General features: G+C 44.3%; 1 protein-coding gene across 1 annotated transcript; it reads left to right on the forward strand.

Annotated features, from left to right (window-relative positions):
* Positions 1-1,394: 1,394 nt before the first annotated feature.
* mapk12b (mitogen-activated protein kinase 12b) lies at positions 1,395-16,580 on the forward strand (the record flags this gene model as incomplete). The annotated part of the gene is made up of 12 exons (XM_084447832.1): positions 1,395-1,578; positions 6,331-6,460; positions 7,264-7,322; positions 7,753-7,864; positions 8,055-8,084; positions 8,980-9,027; positions 12,001-12,115; positions 14,378-14,449; positions 14,831-14,910; positions 15,257-15,335; positions 16,014-16,187; positions 16,504-16,580. Exons 1-12 carry the CDS (start codon positions 1,460-1,462, stop codon positions 16,578-16,580), a joined length of 1,095 nt encoding a protein of 364 aa, XP_084303958.1. The 5' UTR covers positions 1,395-1,459.
* Between the last annotated feature and the right edge of the window lie 7,658 nt (positions 16,581-24,238).

The raw sequence follows: 24,238 nt of genomic DNA on the forward strand, positions 1-24,238 counted from the left end.
TGAGAGGGGCTTCCCAACAACAAACAACGCTATAAGAATAAACATCATAAGCAGAAATGAATAATGATTATAACAAGCACCTCAACTGAAAGCCTCCTCTCGAATATCCGCCCATGATGTTTACAATTCCATCGGATGTTATTGCAGTATTGCCTTCAGCACCTTTAAAGAGGGGGCACTTCGGACAACAAAGACGTTTTATCAGCTTATGACGAGAGATTCATTCCATTTTGTATGTAGTGAGATGTGCTCTGGATGGTCTGTGTATAATATACCACTAACTACCACCTTCATCTCAGTTACAGTGATATTAGTCCAAACCTTCTCAGTTAAGGTCTGTCAGGGACCATTTGATGTCTGACTATTATGGTATGTGTGTGTGATGTTGTTGGTCGACATATGAATAGCAACTGCAACAAGATGAATGTATACAATACCTGTATGTACAGAATGCCAGTCTTTTAATTACATGGTAGCATGAATCCCAGCTGTAAAATGGCTGCCATATGGATTTACAAACAATAATCATGTGCCCTCTGTTTCATGAGGACGTGTGTACTGCACACAGTACCAACTAAGAATGGGTAAACATGCAAGTCTTTGTTACAAAGAATCTCAACACTGGAGTTTAATGTCGGAGCATAACATGGTCTTGCATGTGGTTGCTTCTGTGTCTGTCTGCTTTCTACAAGGTCTATTTGCATGTGTGCAACATACAGCATTTGCTCGCCAGCATCAGGATCCCTCACACCAGGACCGCTTCACATGTTGGGACTGGTTACAGTGTGGATAGTCATTATACTTCCTCATGTTGACTTTTCTTCCTTCTGCCTTCAATAAAAACAAAGCTCTTCATCCATACTCTTATACAGCTGTGTGTGTGTTGTACTGTGTGTGTGTGGGTGTTGTGTTGTACTGTGGGTGGCATTATGTGCTGTTTGTATGAAGGAGCTAATAGCCCTCTAGATTATAACCAGAGTAGCAGCCATATCGCAGTAACAGAAGAGTCCAGGTGAAATACGACAGGGACTAAAATAACTTTTCATCCATCATCTTTCCTGCTACCAAGCAACAACTGCCTGCCATATCCTGGTCATCTAATGGGAACAGAAACTTTTCCTCAGATCTGGCGACAGTCCCATCCACGACTTGACATAGTCTAGGAACTAGTAGCCTACGCGCCCATCGATTGCCCGGGGCACCAAGATGGTTGATTTGCCCACAGTTGTGTTTTTCCTGCTTTCAGCCACCGGCAGAAAGGTGGTCACCACCAACACATTCTCTTTCGCGTCACTGAAGTCCGCTGTTTGGCAACGGAGCGCATTGCGCATTTGAAGGGCCAGTGTTCATGCGGGTTTCCAGCGAGTGAGACAGGGAAGTCCGCCTCATGAAAACAGCGCAACAGCAAGGCTGGAGTTAAGAGTGAGTGGTGGGATATACCAACCTCGGATCAACTGATATGTCGGTCCGCTCGCGGACAGGATTTTACCGTCAAGAGGTAAACAAAACGGCATGGGAGGTTCCAGAGCGATACCGGGAACTGAAGCAGGTGGGGACCGGAGCGTACGGGACTGTCTGGTGAGTTGACCAAAACACAAACCCGTGCTGATCCTGTTTTAGGGTGTTCTTCCTCCATACGCGGCACGTCCAAACCGCTATCACATCTACCTCACACGGATGAGCTTTACGCTAACCAGCTCACGGCAGCAAACCGGGTGGGTCGCGTTGAAATGTGCGCTGCTGTGTTGTTGTGTGCAACTTTTACCAGCCGTATATAGTGGTTCCTCCATGGGATCGGCTCTGTGGAATGCGCCCCCCCCCCCCCATGTGCCCAAATTAAGTCATCATCATCATCACCACGCCTGTGATATCAATTAAACAGTGAAATTATTCACGTGATTTCCACACGCAGATTGGATTTCCATGCAACTCTGTCCCCAGATTCAACTCAGCCCGTGGGGCGGAGCGAGCAGTGCCCGGTGCTCTGCTCTCTGCCTGATTATTTCACAGGATATTATATTAGTCCTGCTTATTGTACTCCCCGTCTCTTACTGGCATTGCACATCAACTTGCACTGTGGATTTATCTGCTATATCAGCAATCTCCTTACAGGACCTTCTGCTACATCAACAGTCTCCTTATGTACAGGACCTACAGGACCTTACAGGAGTTCCAAGCCTCTTTTATGTAGTGCAGCTGCTTCATATAGGTTCATTTTAATTGTGTGTATTCCTTCTTTTACATTTTGTCTATTTAATTGTGTGTTGTATTAAGCTGATTTCTGCCTAAATGTCATCCGGGATCAATTAAGTATCCATCCATCTGTCTATCCATGAACATCTAGTACCCCATGAACATCTACTACCCCATGAACATCTACTACCCCATGAACATCTACTTCCCCCATGACGCCCCATGAAGCCAAGGACCTTCCTGTCTTTGCATAACAAAGAGATCCTACTGCTGCATTGTTGGCTCACGGCCAGCAGAGGAGAGACTAGGAGTGTCCTCATCCTACTCTAGACCAGGCTAGTCCTCATTCTACTCTAGACCAGACTAGTCCTCATTCTACTCTAGACCAGACTAGTCCTCATCCTACTCTACTAGACCAGACTAGTCCTCATCCTACTCTAGACCAGACTAGTCCTCATTCTACTCTAGACCAGACTAGTCCTCATCCTACTCTACTAGACCAGACTAGTCCTCATCCTACTCTAGACCAGGCTAGTCCTCATCCTACTCTACTAGACCAGACTAGTCCCCATCATACTCTACTAGACCAGACTAGTCCTCATCCTACTCTAGACCAGACTAGTCCCCATCATACTCTACTAGACCAGACTAGTCCTCATCCTACTCTAGACCAGACTAGTCCTCATTCTACTCTAGACCAGACTAGTCCTCATCCTACTCTACTAGACCAGACTAGTCCTCATCCTACTCTACTAGACCAGGCTAGTCCTCATCCTACTCTAGACCAGGCTAGTCCTCATCCTACTCTACTAGACCAGACTAGTCCTCATCCTACTCTACTAGACCAGGCTAGTCCTCATCCTACTCTAGACCAGGCTAGTCCTCATCCTACTCTAGACCAGGCTAGTCCTCATCCTACTCTACTAGACCAGGCTAGTCCTCATTCTACTCTAGACCAGGCTAGTCCTCATCCTACTCTACTAGCCCAGACTAGTCCTCATCCTACTCTAGACCAGACTAGTCCTCATCCTACTCTACTAGACCAGGCTAGTCCTCATTCTACTCTAGACCAGGCTAGTCCTCATCCTACTCTAGACCAGACTAGTCCTCATCCTACTCTAGACCAGACTAGTCCTCATCCTACTCTAGACCAGGCTAGTCCTCATCCTACTCTAGACCAGACTAGTCCTCATTCTACTCTACTAGACCAGACTAGTCCTCATCCTACTCTACTAGACCAGGCTAGTCCTCATCCTACTCTACTAGACCAGGCTAGTCCTCATTCTACTCTAGACCAGACTAGTCCTCATCCTACTCTAGACCAGACTAGTCCTCATCCTACTCTAGACCAGACTAGTCCTCATCCTACTCTAGACCAGACTAGTCCTCATCCTACTCTAGACCAGGCTAGTCCTCATCCTACTCTAGACCAGACTAGTCCTCATCCTACTCTACTAGACCAGACTAGTCCTCATCCTACTCTAGACCAGACTAGTCCTCATCCTACTCTACTAGACCAGACTAGTCCTCATCCTACTCTACTAGACCAGACTAGTCCTCATCCTACTCTAGACCAGACTAGTCCTCATCATACTCTACTAGACCAGACTAGTCCTCATCCTACTCTAGACCAGACTAGTCCTCATCCTACTCTAGACCAGACTAGTCCTCATCCTACTCTACTAGACCAGACTAGTCCTCATCCTACTCTAGACCAGACTAGTCCTCATCCTACTCTACTAGACCAGACTAGTCCTCATCCTACTCTAGACCAGACTAGTCCCCATCATACTCTACTAGACCAGACTAGTCATCATCCTACTCTAGACCAGACTAGTCCTCATCCTACTCTAGACCAGACTAGTCCTCATCCTACTCTAGACCAGACTAGTCCTCATCCTAATCTAGACCAGACTAGTCCTCATCATACTCTAGACCAGACTAGTCCTCATCCTACTCTAGACCAGGCTAGTCCTCATCCTACTCTAGACCAGACTAGTCCTCATCCTACGCTAGACCACACTAGTCCTCATCCTACTCTAGACCAGACTAGTCCTCATCCTACTCTAGACCAGGCTAGTCCTCATCCTACTTTAGACCAGGCTAGTCCTCATCCTACTCTACTAGACCAGAGGAGAGACTATTAAGAGTGTCCTCATCCTACACCAGTTGGAGTTCTTTTTAGTGTTCTACTAGACCAGTTAGAGGAGTTCTTATTAGTGTTCTACTAGACCAGTTAGAGGAGTTCTTATTAGTGTTCTACTAGACCAGTTAGAGGAGTTCTTATTAGTGTTCTACTAGACCAGTTAGAGGAGTTCTTATTAGTGTTCTACTAGACCAGTTAGAGGAGTTCTTATTAGTGTTCTACTAGACCAGTTAGAGGAGTTCTTATTAGTGTTCTACTAGACCAGTTAGAGGAGTTCTTATTTGTGTGTTCTACTAGACCAGTTAGAGGAGTTCTTATTAGTGTTCTACTAGACCAGTTAGAGGAGTTCTTATTAGTGTTCTACTAGACCAGTAAGAGGAGTTCTTTTTAGTGTTCTACTAGACCAGTTAGAGGAGTTCTTATTAGTGTTCTACTAGACCAGTTAGAGGAGTTCTTATTAGTGTTCTACTAGACCAGTTAGAGGAGTTCTTATTAGTGTTCTACTAGACCAGTTAGAGGAGTTCTTATTAGTGTTCTACTAGACCAGTTAGAGGAGTTCTTATTAGTGTTCTACTAGACCAGTAAGAGGAGTTCTTTTTAGTGTTCTACTAGACCAGTTAGAGGAGTTCTTATTAGTGTTCTACTAGACCAGTTAGAGGAGTTCTTATTAGTGTTCTACTAGACCAGTTAGAGGAGTTCTTATTAGTGTTCTACTAGACCAGTTAGAGGAGTTCTTATTTGTGTGTTCTACTAGACCAGTTAGAGGAGTTCTTATTAGTGTTCTACTAGACCAGTTAGAGGAGTTCTTATTAGTGTTCTACTAGACCAGTAAGAGGAGTTCTTTTTAGTGTTCTACTAGACCAGTTAGAGGAGTTCTTATTAGTGTTCTACTAGACCAGTTAGAGGAGTTCTTATTAGTGTTCTACTAGACCAGTTAGAGGAGTTCTTATTAGTGTTCTACTAGACCAGTTAGAGGAGTTCTTATTAGTGTTCTACTAGACCAGTAAGAGTTCTTTTTAGTGTTCTACTAGACCAGTTAGAGGAGTTCTTATTAGTGTTCTACTAGACCAGTTAGAGGAGTTCTTATTAGTGTTCTACTAGACCAGTTAGAGGAGTTCTTATTAGTGTTCTACTAGACCAGTTAGAGGAGTTCTTATTAGTGTTCTACTAGACCAGTTAGAGGAGTTCTTATTAGTGTTCTACTAGACCGGTTAAAGGGGTTCTTATTTGTGTGTTCTACTAGACCAGTTAAAGGGGTTCTTATTTGTGTGTTCTACTAGACCAGTTAGAGGAGTTCTTATTAGTGTTCTACTAGACCAGTTAGAGGAGTTCTTATTAGTGTTCTACTAGACCAGTAAGAGGAGTTCTTATTAGTGTTCTACTAGACCAGTTAGAGGAGTTCTTATTAGTGTTCTACTAGACCAGTTAGAGGAGTTCTTATTAGTGTTCTACTAGACCAGTTAGAGGAGTTCTTATTAGTGTTCTACTAGACCAGTTCCAGAAATTATTAGTTTTCTTCTACTAAATTAGTTCCAGCAAGGACAACCATTGCTTCTCTTTTGTGAAACCCCATTAATGTGTCATCCAATTAGGTCTTTTAAAACAATTTTCTACATTGAAAACTTGCTTGTGACCTTATAAAATATTTAACACCCTTACAATATCTTATATTAGAATGTCTCAGAGGTCATTTAAACCCACTGTCATTGTGGAAAATAAACTTGCAAAATGACCAAATATCACCATTTTATTTTCTAATATGTTTAACAGAACTGATGGGGATGTCTGTCTGTCTGTCTGTCTGTTTCCATCTGTGTCTCTGTCTGTCTGTTTGTCTGTCTTTGTGTGTCTGTGTGTGTGTCTTTGTGTTTGTCTATGTGTGTCTGTGTGTGTATGTCTGTGTGTGTGTATGTCTGTGTGTGTGTGTGTGTGTGTGTGTGTGTGTCTGTGTGTGAGTCTGTGTGTCTGTTTGTCTGTGTGTGTTATTGCAGCTCAGCCCTGGACCGTAGGACAAGTATGAGGGTGGCCATCAAGAAGCTCCACCGGCCGTTCCAATCCAAGCTCTTTGCCAAGAGGGCCTACAGAGAGCTCCGCCTCCTCAAACACATGAAGCACGAGAACGTAAGAGCTCTCTCAGAAGCAGCACCCTGTCATCACACCTGATACCAGAACCAGAACCAGCACCCCGTCACCACATATGATACCAGTCATGAGTACCAGCACCCCATTACCACATGTGATACCAGTCACCAGAACCAGCACTCCATTACCACATGTGATACCAGTCACCAGAACCAGCACCCCATTACCCCATGTGATACCAGTCATGGGAGGAGGAGCCAAGCCTTGTCACTCTGCGGACGGCTTCATACACAGCAAGGCAGTTCCATCAGATGGTTCCTCTGTGAATTGTTTTGAGAAGAAAGTTTTGAAGCAGGAACTGTTGTTCTCTGCTCTGAGGTCAGCTGGGTGCACAGAGGATGGGGGTGGGGGGCGCAGCCAAGTCCAGAACTCAGCAGGAGAATCATGTTTTGGAAAAATAGCCTCCAAAGACACTAGTCAGGTGTTCACATGAGCATGGTAGAGGCATACCCTGTTGGAGTCTCTGTGTGTGTGTGTGTGTGTGTGTGTGTGTGTGTGTGTGTGTGTGTGTGTGTGTGTGTGTGCGCGCGTGTGTGCGCGTGCGTGTGTGTGAGAGAGAGACGGAGAGAGAGAGAGACAGACAGACAGAGAGAGAGAGAGAGAGAGTACTGTGTACTGTATTTGTCTGTATGAGAGGCTGTAGTTCATGATGAATTTGATTTTGCCATTTTGGTCACGGTTATTTGATTCAAAAAGTTATTTGATCTCAAGCTTCTTTACTTGGTTAAATAAAGGTTAAATAAATAAATCCTGCCCATGTGATTGTTATGTGTCTGTCTCAGGTGATCGGCCTGCTGGATGTGTTCACCTCGGAGATCGCGCTGGACAGGTTCCAGGACTTGTAAGACGGAACACTCTTCCTGTTTAAATACTCTACATGTAATACATTCAACGAGGTTCACCCACCACAGGATATGCTGATTCCCCATACTTCTTCTGCTGTTACTTTTATTGTTCAAAAACACCTTAGTGAAGGGAAGATGTTTTGCCTAGCTGCTTCCTCAGTGTGTGTCCTCATTAATACATGGTAATGTGGTGTCCTCATTAATACATGGTAATGTGGTGTCCTCATTAATACATGGTAATGTGGTGTCCTCATTAATACATGGTAATGTGGTGTCCTCATTAATACATGGTACTGTGGTGTCCTCATTAATACATGGTAATGTGGTGTCCTCATTAATACATGGTACTGTGGTGTCCTCATTAATACATGGTAATGTGGTGTCCTCATTAATACATGGTACTGTGGTGTACATGATCTCTCTCAGTTACCTGGTCATGCCGTTCATGGGGACGGACCTGGGCAAGCTGATGAAGCTTGAGAGACTCTCTCTGGACCGGGTGCAGTTCCTGGTCTATCAAATACTGAAAGGACTTAAGGTTAGATTACGCACACACACGCACGCACACAGGCACACACACACACGCACACAGGCACACACACTCACTCTCTCTCTCTTTCACATCTACACTTCCACATGGTATAAAGAACAGACTTGTATATATGCTTGGTATCTGATATCCTTGACTAAGCCCAGCGTCTTCCCCTGTCCTTCTCCTCTCTCCTCAGTACATCCACTCTGCAGGGATCATCCACAGGGTGCGTGACCTCTGACATTTAGGGTCTATGAGAAATGGGGGTGGGGTACTTGCTTTTTTGCATGCCCCCTCCTATTCATCTGGTCTCCCGCAGCAGGAGTTTATAACTCTGTGTGTGTGTGTGTGTGTGCATGTGTGTGTATTTGGATTTTTCCCACCGACTAATAAACCCATGACAACACTGCTGTTACTGGAAACAACGTCTAGCCTACAATCAGAGAGCACTTACTTTAATCTTTACCGCTAGACCTTTGCCTTACGTTGAACAGCACTGTTGTGTAACCTACTGCATTTGAATTTGGTGTTGATGCAACATACAATGCCAAATTCCCTCCGCAAATCTGCGTTGTTATGAACGGAACGCTGCTAGGATAGGCGAGAGAATAGGCTGCTAGAATAAGCTAGCCAGCTAGCTAATGGCAACAGCCACTCCTCGGTGGCTAAGTTAGCTGAACGTTAGCTAAAGGCTAGCTAGCCACGAGAGTCTATAGCCATAACCCCCCCCCCCCCCCCTCCCCCTACTCTCTTCAGTGAATTGAAAGTGAAATCTGATTCCTCTACACTCCGCTCTGTGCTGTGTGCACACGTGGAAGGGCAGATCAGACACTTGTGTGCCGATATGTGAACATTAACTAACAAGTAAAACGACGGTGGGGCCGAAAACAATGGTGTGGCGGTGTTAAGTTAATGACTGGCTGAATACACTGTGTATGCGTGAACACTGAATAACACCGGTAACACCGACAACTGTGACCAGCCTAGTGTGTGTGTGTGTGTGCATTTGCATGCTTGTGTTTATGTATGTGTGCACCTGCTTGTGTGTATGTGTGTGCGTGCATACGTGCGTGTGCTCCAATCTAGCAGAACCATTACAGCTACACTCCTCCCCCCCACAGGATCTCAAACCGGGGAATCTGGCCGTCAATCAAGACTGTGAGCTCAAGGTACCATACTGCTGCTACTACAGTACTACCTACTGCTACTACTACAGTACTACCTACTGCTACTACTACAGTACTACCTATTGCTGCTACTACAGTACTACCTACTGCTACTACTACAGTACTACCTACTGCTACTACTACAGTACTACCTACTGCTACTACTACAGTACTACCTACTGCTGCTACTACAGTACTACAGTACTACCTACTGCTACTGCTACAGTACTACCTACTGCTACTACTACAGTACTACCTACTGCTGCTACTACAGTACTACCTACTGCTACTACTACAGTACTACCTACTGCTACTACTACAGTACTACCTACTGCTGCTACTACAGTACTACAGTACTACCTACTGCTGCTACTACAGTACTACAGCACTTCCTACTGCTACTGCTACAGTACTACCTACTGCTACTACTACAGTACTACAGTACTACCTACTGCTACTACTACAGTACTACCTACTGCTGCTACTACATCACTACTACTGCTACTACTACAGTACTACCTACTGCTACTACTACAGTACTACCTACTGCTACTACTACAGTACTACCTAATGCTACTGCTACAGTACTACCTACTGCTACTGCTACAGTACTACCTACTGCTACTACTACAGTACTACCTACTGCTACTACTACAGTACTACCTACTGCTACTGCTACTACTACAGTACTACCTACTGCTACTACTACAGTACTACCTACTGCTACAGTACTACAGTACTACCTACTGCTACTACTACAGTACTACAGTACTACCTACTGCTACAGTACTACAGTACTACCTACTGCTACTACTACAGCACTACAGTAGCCTACCACCTACTGCTACTAGCCTACTACAGTAGCCTACTACCTACTGTAGGGATGGGACGGTTACGGTGAACCGTGGTGAAAACAGTACAACCGGATACATTTTCATTTATCAAGATAACCGTGCATAAAAAAGAATTTAAAAAAACGGAACGATCATACTAAATCATGCTGTCTGACTTTGAAAAACATGCTAAATGCTTTCTGACCCTCATCCCTGTTCAATTTCCGAGGAAAAGCCACACAGGTAGCAGCGCGTAGGCGGAGTTTTGACTTCAGGCGAAAACAACAACACTAGCAGCATGGCTGAAAGTGAGATGTATTTTGGCGGAGAGAATGGCTGAGCGCACAAAGCGATCTAAGGCGTGGTTACATTTCACAAAAGTGAAAGGAAAGGCGAAATGCAACCTGTGCTCTAAGATATTTTCCTGCAAGGGGGGAAATACAACGTATATGCTAAGAACTTAAAGTCGCACTGAAATGAAAAAAGCATTCTGTCCCATTTTGGTTCACATAATTGGTCATAGTGTTCACCTATTCAACGATGTATGCCAAAAAACGTACACAATTCTACATTTGTTGTAATCTTATATCAAAGTATATAATTTCTTACTTCCTGGAAAACGGTAGGTAACGTGCAATGACGACAACAGGTACCTTAGATTTTAGGCCAATAATCTCACGACATCCACGCGTCAATCAACGCTATCCTTCTATCGAATCTGTCTAAAGTTCTGAAAACCCGTCCACTTGTCAATGTTCCAATCAAATTCCTCTAAACATATGTCCCACCCTCATAGCTTGTCGGAAATACGTCAAACTACTGAAGTTAGATGATCTCAAACGTCTGCTACTGCTACAGTACTACCTACTGCTACAGTACTACCTACTGCTACTACTACAGTACTACCTACTGCTACTACTACAGTACTACAGTACTACCTACTGCTACAGTACTACCTACTGCTACTACTACAGTACTACCTACTGCTACTACTTCAGTACTACAGTACTACCTACTGCTACTACTAAAGTACTACCTACTGCTACTACTACAGTACTACAGTACTACCTACTGCTACTACTACAGTACTACCTACTGCTACAGTACTACCTACTGCTACTGCTAAAGTACTACCTACTGCTACTACTACAGTACTACAGTACTACCTACTGCTACTACTAAAGTACTACCTACTGCTACTACTACAGTACTACAGTACTACCTACTGCTACAGTACTACCTACTGCTACTACTACAGTACTACCTACTGCTACTACTTCAGTACTACAGTACTACCTACTGCTACTACTAAAGTACTACCTACTGCTACTACTACAGTACTACAGTACTACCTACTGCTACTGCTAAAGTACTACCTACTGCTACTACTACAGTACTACCTACTGCTACTACTACAGTACTACCTACTGCTAAAGTACTACCTACTGCTACTACTACAGTACTACAGTTCTACCTACTGCTGCTACTACAGTACTACCTACTGCTACTACTACAGTACTACCTACTGCTAAAGTACTACCTACTGCTACTGCTACAGTACTACAGTTCTACCTACTGCTGCTACTACAGCACTACCTACTGCTACTACTACAGTACTACCTACTGCTACTACTACAGTACTACAGTACTACCTACTGCTGCTACTACAGCACTACCTACTGCTACTACTACAGTACTACCTACTGCTACTACTACAGTACTACAGTACTACCTACTGCTACTGCTACAGTACTACCTACTGCTACTACTACAGTACTACCTACTACTACAGTACTACCTACTGCTACTACTACAGTACTACAGTACTACCTACTGCTACAGTACTACAGTACTACCTACTGCTACTGCTATAGTACTACAGTACTACCTACTGCTACTACTACAGTACTACAGTACTACCTACTGCTACTGCTACAGTACTACAGTACTACCTACTGCTGCTACTACAGTACTACCTACTGCTACTACTACAGTACTACCTACTGCTACTACTACAGTACTACCTACTGCTACTACTACAGTACTACAGTACTACCTACTGCTGCTACTACAGTACTACAGTACTACCTACTACTAGTGCTCTCTGTACTAAGGTGTCTTCTCCCCCCCCTCTGTCTCTCAGATCCTGGACTTTGGGCTGGCCAGGCAGACGGACACAGAGATGACCGGTTACGTGGTGACAAGATGGTACAGAGCCCCAGAGGTGATCCTCAACTGGATGCACTACACACAGACTGGTTAGTAGTCTCTCTCTCTCTACACTACACACAGACTGGTTAGTAGTCTGTCTCTCTCTCTCTCTCTACACTACACACAGACTGGTTAGTAGTATGTCTCTCTCTCTCTCTCTACACTACACACAGACTGGTTAGTAGTCTCTCTCTCTCTCTACACTACACACAGACTGGTTAGTAGTCTGTCTCTCTCTCTCTCTACACTACACACAGACTGGTTAGTAGTCTCTCTCTCTCTCTACACTACACACAGACTGGTTAGTAGTCTGTCTCTCTCTCTCTCTCTCTCTCTACACTACACACAGACTGGTTAGTAGTCTCTCTCTACACTACACACAGACTGGTTAGTAGTCTCTCTACACTACACACAGACTGGTTAGTAGTCTGTCTCTCTCTCTCTCTCTCTCTCTCTACACTACACACAGACTGGTTAGTAGTCTCTCTCTACACTACACACAGACTGGTTAGTAGTCTCTCTACACTACACACAGACTGGTTAGTAGTCTCTCTCTCTACACTACACACAGACTGGTTAGTAGTCTCTCTCTCTCTCTACACTACACACAGACTGGTTAGTAGTCTCTCTCTCTCTCTCTCTACACTACACACAGACTGGTTAGTAGTCTCTCTCTCTCTCTACACTACACACAGACTGGTTAGTAGTCTCTCTCTCTCTACACTACACACAGACTGGTTAGTAGTCTCTCTCTCTCTCTACACTACACACAGACTGGTTAGTAGTCTCTCTCTCTCTCTACACTACACACAGACTGGTTAGTAGTCTCTCTCTCTCTCTCTACACTACACACAGACTGGTTAGTAGTCTCTCTCTCTCTCTCTATACTACACACAGACTGGTTAGTAGTCTCTCTCTCTCTCTACACTACACACAGACTGGTTAGTAGTCTCTCTCTCTCTCTCTCTACACTACACACAGACTGGTTAGTAGTCTCTCTACACTACACACAGACTGGTTAGTAGTCTGTCTCTCTCTCTCTCTCTCTCTCTCTACACTACACACAGACTGGTTAGTAGTCTCTCTCTACACTACACACAGACTGGTTAGTAGTCTCTCTACACTACACACAGACTGGTTAGTAGTCTCTCTCTCTCTACACTACACACAGACTGGTTAGTAGTCTCTCTCTCTACACTACACACAGACTGGTTAGTAGTCTCTCTCTCTCTACACTACACACAGACTGGTTAGTAGTCTCTCTCTCTCTCTACACTACACACAGACTGGTTAGTAGTCTCTCTCTCTCTCTCTCTACACTACACACAGACTGGTTAGTAGTCTCTCTCTCTCTCTACACTACACACAGACTGGTTAGTAGTCTCTCTCTCTCTACACTACACACAGACTGGTTAGTAGTCTCTCTCTCTCTACACTACACACAGACTGGTTAGTAGTCTCTCTCTCTCTCTACACTACACACAGACTGGTTAGTAGTCTCTCTCTCTCTCTCTACACTACACACAGACTGGTTAGTAGTCTCTCTCTCTCTCTCTATACTACACACAGACTGGTTAGTAGTCTCTCTCTCTCTACACTACACACAGACTGGTTAGTAGTCTCTCTCTCTCTACACTACACACAGACTGGTTAGTAGTCTCTCTCTCTCTACACTACACACAGACTGGTTAGTAGTCTTTCTCTCTCTCTCTACACTACACACAGACTGGTTAGTAGTCTCTCTCTCTCTCTACACTACACACATACTGGTTAGTAGTCTCTCTCTCTCTCTCTCTCTCTCTCTACACTACACACAGACTGGTTAGTAGTCTCTCTCTCTCTCTACACTACACACAGACTGGTTAGTAGTCTCTCTCTCTCTACACTACACACAGACTGGTTAGTAGTCTCTCTCTCTCTACACTACACACAGACTGGTTAGTAGTCTTTCTCTCTCTCTCTACACTACACACAGACTGGTTAGTAGTCTCTCTCTCTCTCTACACTACACACATACTGGTTAGTAGTCTCTCTCTCTACACTACACACACTCTGTCTCATTCTCCCCCCTTCTCTCTCTCTCTCTCTCTCTCACACACACACACACAGACATACACACACTCTTCCCGTCTCTCTCTTTTCTCCCCTCTGTCGTTTTCTCTTTCTCTCATTCTGTCTCATCTCTCTTTCACTCCACACACTCAGGCTACCAGTGGTTCATGACTTCACTAGCCACTAGGTGGCAGTACAGTACACTTCAAGACTGCATATCTGTGATCTAATATGTGAACTTGTGTCTTTGTTTCCAGTGGATATCTGGTCTGTGGGCTGCATCATGGCAGAGATGCTTCTGGGAAAACCACTGTTTAAAGGAAACGATCGTATCCTCGACCCCCATCTTATACTATTGTGTACACACAATAAGCCACATGCTAACTAATGACTAGTGAAAGTGCTAATATGTCATGTATAATGTGATCAGATAACAGAACTGCATACCCTAGCCAACCTAGGCTAGCCTAGCCAACCTAGTCTAGTCTAGCCAACTTAGCCTATCCTAGCCAACCTAGTCTAGCCTAGCCAACCTAGCCAGCCTAGTCTAGCCTAGCCAACCTTTAGCATGGCACGATCTCCGTTCATCATCCAGGTGCATGTTCCCTTCTGGAGTCTGTGATGGGCTGTGTATCTGAATACCTTTTGCCCCATAAGCTATGAGGCGTGATAAAGCAGCAGTTTGACTCTTGACCCTGGGATGACCCCAGACCTGGACCAGCTAAGAGAGATCATGAAGGTCACCGGCACACCCAGCGCAGACTTTGTGCTGAAACTACAGAGTCAGGATGTGAGTCTGGCAGTTGTGACCCTACCATAAATACCATTTAATCCTCTCAAATACTTCAGATCACAAATACATATGTTGATATAATGGGATAGTACTAAACATTACTACTTGAAATATGAGGTATTTGCTTATGTCTGCGTGATGCGTCAGAGGGGCGTGGCTAGAATATTTGGGAACAACCCACTGTTTCCATTGTGGCAGACAAGACCAATTGAGTACAGATAGAATTATTGATTGAAATGATTCCAAATCGTATTTCTCTGGTCTGCTCCAGAATACATATGATGCCATGAAATCCATGAAAATCACAAAGCAGATTTAACTTTTGCTCTGCTTCTCCCAATAGGCCAAAAACTACATCAGGAGTCTCCCCAAAGTCCAGAAGAAAGACCTACACTCCATGTTCTCCAAAGCTAGCTCAGATGGTAAGCGCCCACAAGAAGACACTATTAGTTACTTAGTTATCATCTGGTATTATACACTATTACACTAAATAGTGTACTATGGTTGTATAGAATACATTAACCTACATGTATACCAAATGACTGTTAACTGTGTGTGTGTGTGTGTGTGTGTGTGTGTGTGTGTGTGTGTGTGTGTGTGTGTGTGTGATGGTGTGTGTGTGTGCGTGTGTTCATGCGCGTGTGTGTGTGTGTGTGTGCATTCATGTGTGTGTGTGTGCGTGTATGTATGTGTGTGTGTGTGTGTGTGTATGATGGTGTGTGTGATGGTCTGTATATGTGTGTGTATGATGGTGTGTGTGTGTATGTGTGTGTGATGGTGTGTGTGTGTATGTGTGTGTGTGTGATGGTGTATGTGTGTGTGTGTGATGGTGTCTATGTGTGTGTGTGTGTGTGTGTGTGTGATGGTGTATGTGTGTGTGTGTGTGTGTGTGATGGTGTGTGTGTGATGGTGTGTGTGTGTGATGGTGTGTGTGATGGTGTATGTGTGTGTGTGATGGTGTGTGTGTGTGTGATGGTGTGTGTGTGTGTGTGTGTGTGACGGTGTGTGTGTGTGTGTGTGATGGTGTGTGTGTGTGTGATGGTGTGTGTGTGATGGTGTGTGTGTGTGATGGTGTGTGTGTGTGTGTGTGTGTGTGGTAGCGGTGTGTGTGTTGGAGCGTATGCTGCTGCTGGACCCAGAGCGGAGGGTGAGTGGGGTGGAGGCGCTGACCATGCCGTTCTTCAGAGAGTTCAGGGAGCCGGAGGAGGAGACGGAGGCCCAGCCCTACGACCACTCCATGGACAACACCGACCTGCCTCTGGAGCAGTGGAAACGTGAGGGGGGGGTAGGGAGTGTAGCGGAAGGATCATGTTTAGTGAGAACAGGGTGTGGTGGTAGCTCTTGGGTTTTTTAATGAGTATTTTTAAAGCCTGCTTATGGAGAATTTGGACAGGTTTTAATGTTGTGCTGCTGGCTTGGTTGGCTGGTTAAGCAGTCAGGCAGGTAGGGGATGATCATTGCATTAAAATACATCTTTGCAGCCTGTATGGTTAGATGACTGTATAATACTTAAAATTAATCAGATTAAATTGTATGATCTACAAGGTGTTATCATTGCATTTTTATTGATCAATTTGTTTCCTTATTCAGGTCACACGTTCACAGAGATTCTGACCTACCGGCCTACAGTGACGGAGACCAAAGACCCCAAAGAGACATCACTCTAACACACACACACACACACACACACACACACACACACACACACACACACACACACACACACACACACAAATAGTATACGGGGCTGTCAATGATATAAATATGCTGTTTTTGTACAGATGTACTGATTTGTACAGATTGTTGGTTTATAAAAAATAACATTTTCAAAGACATTGTAAAACCTTTCATTTTTGTGCAACCCCAGTAAAATATGCTGACTTGGCATTTGGTATTCTGTGTCAGTGTTTTAAAGTGCCCAGATAGTCTCTCCCTTTCAACCTTTTTACCAGTGATCAGCACATCAGTTTTATCCTGATTTAACTGAAGTAAATTCTGTGACATCAATGCAGTTATATCAGCAAAGCATTTTACCAAGTGGTCAACTGAGCTGTTGTTATCAGGTGTCACAGAAATAGAGCTGGGTGTCATCTGCGTTGCTATGCTAGCTAATATTGTGCCTTCTAATGACATCACGTAAGGGTAGTATATATATAGACTGAAAAGTAGGGGCCCTAGAATGGATCCTTGTGGGACCCCACATGTCATTGAAGTGTTTTTTTGAGCTGTGATCACCAAGGGCGACAAAAAACTCTCAGCCAATTAGGTAGCTCCTCAAGGACTGGACCAGAGAAGCCGACCCAGTTCTCAAGTCTTCCAATAAAGCCTCGGATACACTAGAAGACTTTCACAATCTTAACAGATTATGAAATGACTGGGAGTATACACTAGACGACTGGCTTCTGATGATTTTTGTATGACAACTAAAAAACTGGGTATCGCACATTTAACGACTGGACTGGGTGGTGACGAGTTTACACTACACGATTGCGTCCAGAATCTACTCAAAAATATCAAACATATGCTCCGATTCGCTCTGACTCTGGGTGACTGGTTCGGGAGAAGTCTGTTCTCATCATACACTTGCCGATTTAAATCTGTACCCCTCATACACTTACAGATTTCTGTGCCAAATTGCCACTCCGACTCCCCCCAACTAGTGCAGACTGCTGCCGACTAGGACAGACTCGGCAGGATTGTGAATCGTGTATAAAATCGGGCATAATATCTTGTAGTGTATCCTCAGCTTAAGGATGTCATGATTTACAGTGTTGAAAGCTGCGCTCAGGTCCAGAAGGACAATGGCAGAGAGCTTGTTCACATCAGCGTTGATTCTGAGGTAATTTACAACCTTGACCAGTGCTGTCTCTGCTATGATGAGGACGAAAACCAGACTGAAAAGTATCAAGGATACAATTTCCATCTAGAAAGTAATTTATTTTATAAGCCTTCCTGGAAGTCACTTCTGCTCTCTGACTGCACAGAGCCCTGTCAGGAGTTACAGTCTGAGATCTCATGATGTGATGCTTTTGTCTGTGCTGAGTGCCAGACTGAACTGGGAAAGACTACAACTGGCTAAATTGACTGATTGAGAGGACACCTGTGCCACTGATTGTTTGATTGGTCTTGTTAGTCTGTGTATATATAGCCTACATGTAGCTCCCCCTTTTTCTTCGTTTATTATTTGCTGTATCTGTGTGTTGTCTGGTGCCAACTTGTAAGTATGTAAGCTTGTAAGCTTTGTCTTTTGTTCTCCACTTGTGAGTGTATACCTTGGTTTTGGTTTTTGCCACTCATGGTGCCTTTATTTTAACAAACATTTTGTGGAAACTGCTGAAACCTCCGTTACATGCACCTGTGACATTTACAGTACATGCAACCCTTGTGATTGTGATGTTTAAGTCAGTATGAAATCATCTATGGCTTCTCACATGGCAGATAGTTGAGTTCAAGCCCAGGGGGATGCAGAATAAAAATGCTAATGCTTACTCCACTGTGCTGCGTGACATGATTTTTTAACGGTATTTTAAATGTGTAGCTGTTACTAGTTTGTTGTAGCTTTACTGTTTTTTTGTTTGCTTTTCTTTGCATCGCTTCTTCTGACAGTCTTGTCTCAATCAGTGCCTCCTGTGTTCAATCCAACCAAATCAGTCAGTGAATCCATGCTCAGTCCAGAGTCCCACAACTCTCATCTCAGTATTGTAGGCCTACTAAAATGCAGGATTCCTATGGTGCAAATATCTAGCTGTGACATTTATACATTTTAGGTCAACCTGCCACCTTCTCATTTGGCTCAAAGAACATGACCTTCCTTTGGTGTCTGGTTGTGAGTTCAAGCCCCGGGTGATGCAGAATAAACATGCTAATGTCTACTCAGGCATTGTCTTTTGCTCTCCACTTGTTGCGTGTACCTTAGTTTTATTTAGTTTTTGGTTTAGTTTTTTACCCCTTGTGGTGCCTTTAACAAACATTTTGTGGAAACTGATGAAACCTCAGACTCGAGACTCAGCCGCAGGAGACAAGAGCACTGGGATGAGGCCATTAAAGGAGTAGTAAAGGGAAAATGCATGTTTAGCCCTGTTTTAAGGTTACTTATGATCATATACAATGGTTCAGATCAAAACGTTGACAAAACATTTAGGTCATACAATGGATATGGGTGGGCACCGTGAAAAATCATTCAAAAACAAAACTCGATTTCAAAGACAAGAAGCTCAATTGGTGTCCGTTGGTGTTCTGACATCAAATTCGCCGCAAAGTATGAATCCTGTAGGGTTTTGACTTGTATAGAAGTGACCGTTGTAGATGTGTAGATCAATCCGCAAAGGGGATTCAGGAAGCGGAACTACTTCAAGGCATTGCGTGAGATCGGAATCAGTTCAAGCGGAAGTTTACACACGTATGTGCTGCGACTAAATAGTTCTATGCTGAAGATTTGAAAAAGCCTTTCCAGATGAACTAGAATCTTTATGCCGAATTATATGTCAGAACGCCAACTAACACCTTGGTGAGTATCTTGTCTTTGAAATTGAGAGTTTAATGTTTTTTGAATTATTTTTCACGGTGCCCACCCACATCCATTGTATGACCAAAACGGTGGTAGAGCAATTATCAGACTTTCTCAAAAGTGCTAGTTTTGTCAACGTTTTGATCTGAACCATTGTATATGATAAATAACCTTAAAACAGGGCTAAACATGCATTTTCCCTTTACTACTCCTTTAACTCTCACTTCTCACACTCCAGCCGCAAGGCATGGTAGGTCCAGACACTCCCCCCCGTCACTGCCCTATCTCTGCAGACAAAATCGCATCATAATTTGTGAAAAGTGGGACATACAAAGACTGCAAATCGTTACGTCTCATGGCAAAAGAAGTGTCTGACCTCTGGAAGGCCACAACTCCTATCAGCGGTGACATCTCTGGTGAATTCAAACCAGAGGACTTCGCTGCTGCCCTCCTGCATGTAAAGCCAGGGATTCTATCTGCCCGGAGCTTATACTCCATGCCGCACCTCCCTGGAAGTCCTGGTTAAGAGTGTTCCTCTCTTCCTGCTTGCGCCAACTCAACATACCCAAAATCTGGAGATGAGCTCTAGTCCCTAAGCCAAACAAGCCTGAAGGGGACCCCAAGAGTTATCTCCCCATCTCTCTGTTATGTATCCCCTCGAGCGTCTCATCTATGCCCACATCGAACCAATCATCGACCCGCTGCTCCCACAGGAGCAGGCCGGGTTCCGACGGGCGAGATCGACCATGGATCAAATCACTTTAAAACATCGAGGACAGCTTTTCTGCTAAAAAGAAGGCCGGAGCTGCCTTTATAGACCTGACGGCAGACCCGTAAAGTATACCCCCCCAGCCCCCGCGATGCGGGGGGGCCTCGGAGTCAGAGGGGCCACGCCCCCAACCCTGCCGGTCAACAACGAAGGGGGTGTATCCAAGCCCCCAGGATCAGCTTGGCGCATTGAAGCCACCATGGGCTTTCAGGCCAAGCCCGGTATTGCAAGTCACGTGACGGCATGCGGCCCAAGACCCTTATTTCCCATGGTTTGTGGATGACGATAGATAGGGCTAGAAAAGGAAAACAAAATTTTTCTCGGTATCATTCAACATCAGATACCAATCTAATCAATATAAACTTTTAATTCAATGGGGTTTTGTTTGTTTTTGAAGCCACCAATACCTGTAACGAGCCCATTTGAAACGTGCTGTGCACCAGCCTCGGGGACGCTGGTCGCGCGTTCGTGAGTCCTGCGAGCTCGGGAAAGCACGTCACCATAGGAAGACCCGCCCTACTCTGCCTCTGATTGGATAGGATGTCATGTAATGACGTCGGCTAACATGCTATGCTTTTAGCAATGAAGCTGCTATGATCATGCTAATCATAGATATGAACGTATGTCTATGATGCAAATGATCATGACATGGGGTTACTTTAGGACATCGTTGGAAAAGATCTAGAGGGTAAGTGGGTCAATGTTGAATAACTTAGCTAACATTATCTAATGTTACATTTCTTTGTATTAACATCAACTATATTGATAGGCTAGCTATGCTAACGGTAGCTAATGCTAACGGCTTAGGGTTAACGTTAGTTAATGCTAACGTTACGTTCGGAGGTCTCATGTATTTCAATTTTAACAATGTTGAGCATGATCAATGTGACATTGTTCATTGATTACAGTCTGTAATCTTGTCTGGCATTATTTAGCTATAATGGGCTGATGCTACTATAGCATTTGCCACATTATACATCAAATTCATCAAGCATAGTTATTGATTTAACCTGAAGGCATTATTACCATTGCAATTATTACCATTGGAAATCAAATTAATAGTGTAATTCTTCCCCATCATAGCTCATTGTACACTGATATAATCATTCTCCTTGCCTTTGCTAATACTCATCTCTTTTATCAAACTTTGTGCTAGGAAAGAAATCTGGCTGTGATTTGGCGCTAGTGCTCATCCAGGCTGTTGTCATCTCCCGCCTGGACTCCTGCAACTCCCTACTTGCTGCCATCCTGCAGCGTTGGCCATCAGACTCCTGGAGAAAGCTGCTGCTGACCTGGTGTTCAACAGCCCCATGCTCTTCCACAAAACTTCCCTACTCCGTTCTCAGCACTGGCTCCCTGCGCTGTCCCATCCAGTTTAGGACTGTGGTGCAAGCCTACAGGGCAAATGAACAGCTCCCTCCGACCTCCAGGCTGTGGTCAAGCTCTGCTGCCTTGAGGTGATTGGTTCCCCAGTTGCTCCAAGCCCCCCTACGGCAGATTGTAACGGCCATGGCTCTTTTCTGTCCTGGCCTCACAGTGGTGGAATGAACTGTGCACTGATGTCAAAACAGAGCCAATAATACACACTGTTCATAGTGAGCCTAGTTATTATTGATTAACTTGTACTGTTTCCTCTCTCCTTGTCAGTCATTAAATATGTTGTGTTTCACAATACTGATGTATAACATTTCATTATTTTGTCTCAGACCATTTCTGAAACAATCATCAGTGTCAGTATACATTTCCCTCCAATGTTATTGCTTGCCCATTTTTAACCATTTAACTACCAGACTGTACAAATGAATTGCACACCTATAGTATTTTCTAGGTATAGCCTACTTCTCCACTTTCTCTTAATGTTGGTATGAAATGGCAGTCAAACTATGCAATGATGTTCAACACTATTTCCACCCAAATTCCCAACAAATGTGGCCACCACACTGTTCAGGACATTCACAGGTCTTGCTTTCAGGGATTGGTAAAAGAAAGGGACATGGTTCCTCCATAATGTGCTAAGGCTCTGCTTAGATCAAAGGCTTGGTCATCAGAAAATATCACAAAGACAGTGATCACAAAACAATTAAAAACATGTCACCAGTGTATGCCTTAACCCTAGTCAAATTTCTAGTATGTGTGAACCATATACATGGCAGTAAACAGATCTTGAGTCATACAAACTGGAGGATGCTTGACCCATACAAACTACTTTAACTCAATTTCAATAAACAACTTAAAATATGGCAGACAGAAGAGCTGAGCAGACTTGGTAGATGACTGGATGATCTTACAGAGAACCAAGGGAAATTGACTGGTATTAATGCTAAGAGTAATGAGGGATGAGGTGCAGCTGGGCAGAGTGGAGACAGGTGGCAGGTGATGCAGGAGATGGGAAGGTGAGTAGGCAACAACCAAGCATGAACAGGAACTGGACCACTGGCTCCCCTTGACTGTCCAACCCATCCATCAGCGCCAGCAGAGTGGACACGATAGAGCCAGAGAGAGAAAGACAAATGCAACGCAAGGTTAGTTTAGTTCCAATCGCCCATGTGCAACATCAATCAAGTCCACACTGGATCACCCTGTATAGGCAGGCACACTCAATTGCAAACACACTAGATATCACCCTGAGTCGGCACACTGGTACATGGGCGCATAGTTTAAGCTGGGCAAGACAGGCATGTTATCCTCTCCCGTGAGTGCAAGTTAACAATTGCTTCGTCAGACTAGTTGCCCTGACGGAAATGAAGCTCCGCTCCCCAGACTGCCCGACTGGCTCTGCTTTCTTAGTCCACCCCTCAGCAATCAAGTCCAGCCGAGGGTGATCAGAGCCTCTGTCAGCGGCCCAGTTCAGGTGCACCCCATTAGTCTTTCATTAGTGACACTGCAGCTTCACTACAGTACCACTGCTCGCTAGAACTCATAAGTGCATCTCCTTTCTAAACAAGCGTCTAAGAGCTTAACCTGTTGCTAAAGACAAAGTACAAGAACAAATAAAATAGGTGTTAAAAGGAATGGTCCAGGGCACATCTTGAACAGGTGAATTTTCAGCATGCGGCGAAAGATGGGCAGCGACTCTGCTGTACTGACATCAGTGGACAGTTCCCACCACTGTGAGGCCAGGACAGAAAAAAGCCATGGCCACGCCAATCTGCCGTAGGCGGGCTTGGAGCAACTGGGGAACCAATCACCTCAAGGCAGCAGAGCTTGACCACAGCCTGGAGGTCGGAGGGAGCTGTTCATTTGCCCTGTAGGCTTGCACCACAGTCCTAAACTGGATGGGACAGCGCAGGGAGCCAGTGCAGAGAACGGAGTAGGGAAGTTTTGTGGAAGAGCATGGGGCCGTTGAACACCAGGTCAGCAGCAGCTTTCTCCAGGAGTCTGATGGCCAACGTTGCAGGATGGCAGCAAGTAGGGAGTTGCAGGAGTCCAGGCGGGAGATGACAACAGCCTGGATGAGCACTAGCGCCGAATCACAGCCAGATTTCTTTCCTAGCACAAAGTTTGATAAAAGAGATGAGTATTAGCAAAGGCAAGGAGAATGATTATATCAGTGTACAATGAGCTATGATGGGGAAGAATTACACTATTAATTTGATTTCCAGGCATGGCATATACATGGCATGCTTACTTGCAATGGTAATAATGCCTTCAGGTAATAACACTAACTATGCTTGATTAATTTGATGTATAATGTGGCAAATGCTATAGTAGCATCAGCCCATTATAGCTAAATAATGCCAGACAAGATTACAGACTGTAATCAATGTATGAACAATGTCACCTTGATCATGCTCAACATTATGTTAAAATTGAAATACATGAGACCTCCGAACGTAACGTTAGCATTAACTAACGTTAACCCTAAGCCATTAGCATTAGCTACCCTTAGCATAGCTAGCCTATCAATATAGTTGATGTTAATATAAAGAAATGTAACATTAGATAATGTTAGCTAAGTTATTCAACATTGACCCACTTACCCTCTAGATCTTTTCCAACGATGTCCTAAAGTAACCCCATGTCATGATCATTTGCATCATAGACATACG

Source organism: Borostomias antarcticus (assembly GCF_949987555.1).
Source record: "Borostomias antarcticus genome assembly, chromosome: 13".
Taxonomy (NCBI): Eukaryota; Metazoa; Chordata; class Actinopteri; order Stomiiformes; family Stomiidae; genus Borostomias; species Borostomias antarcticus.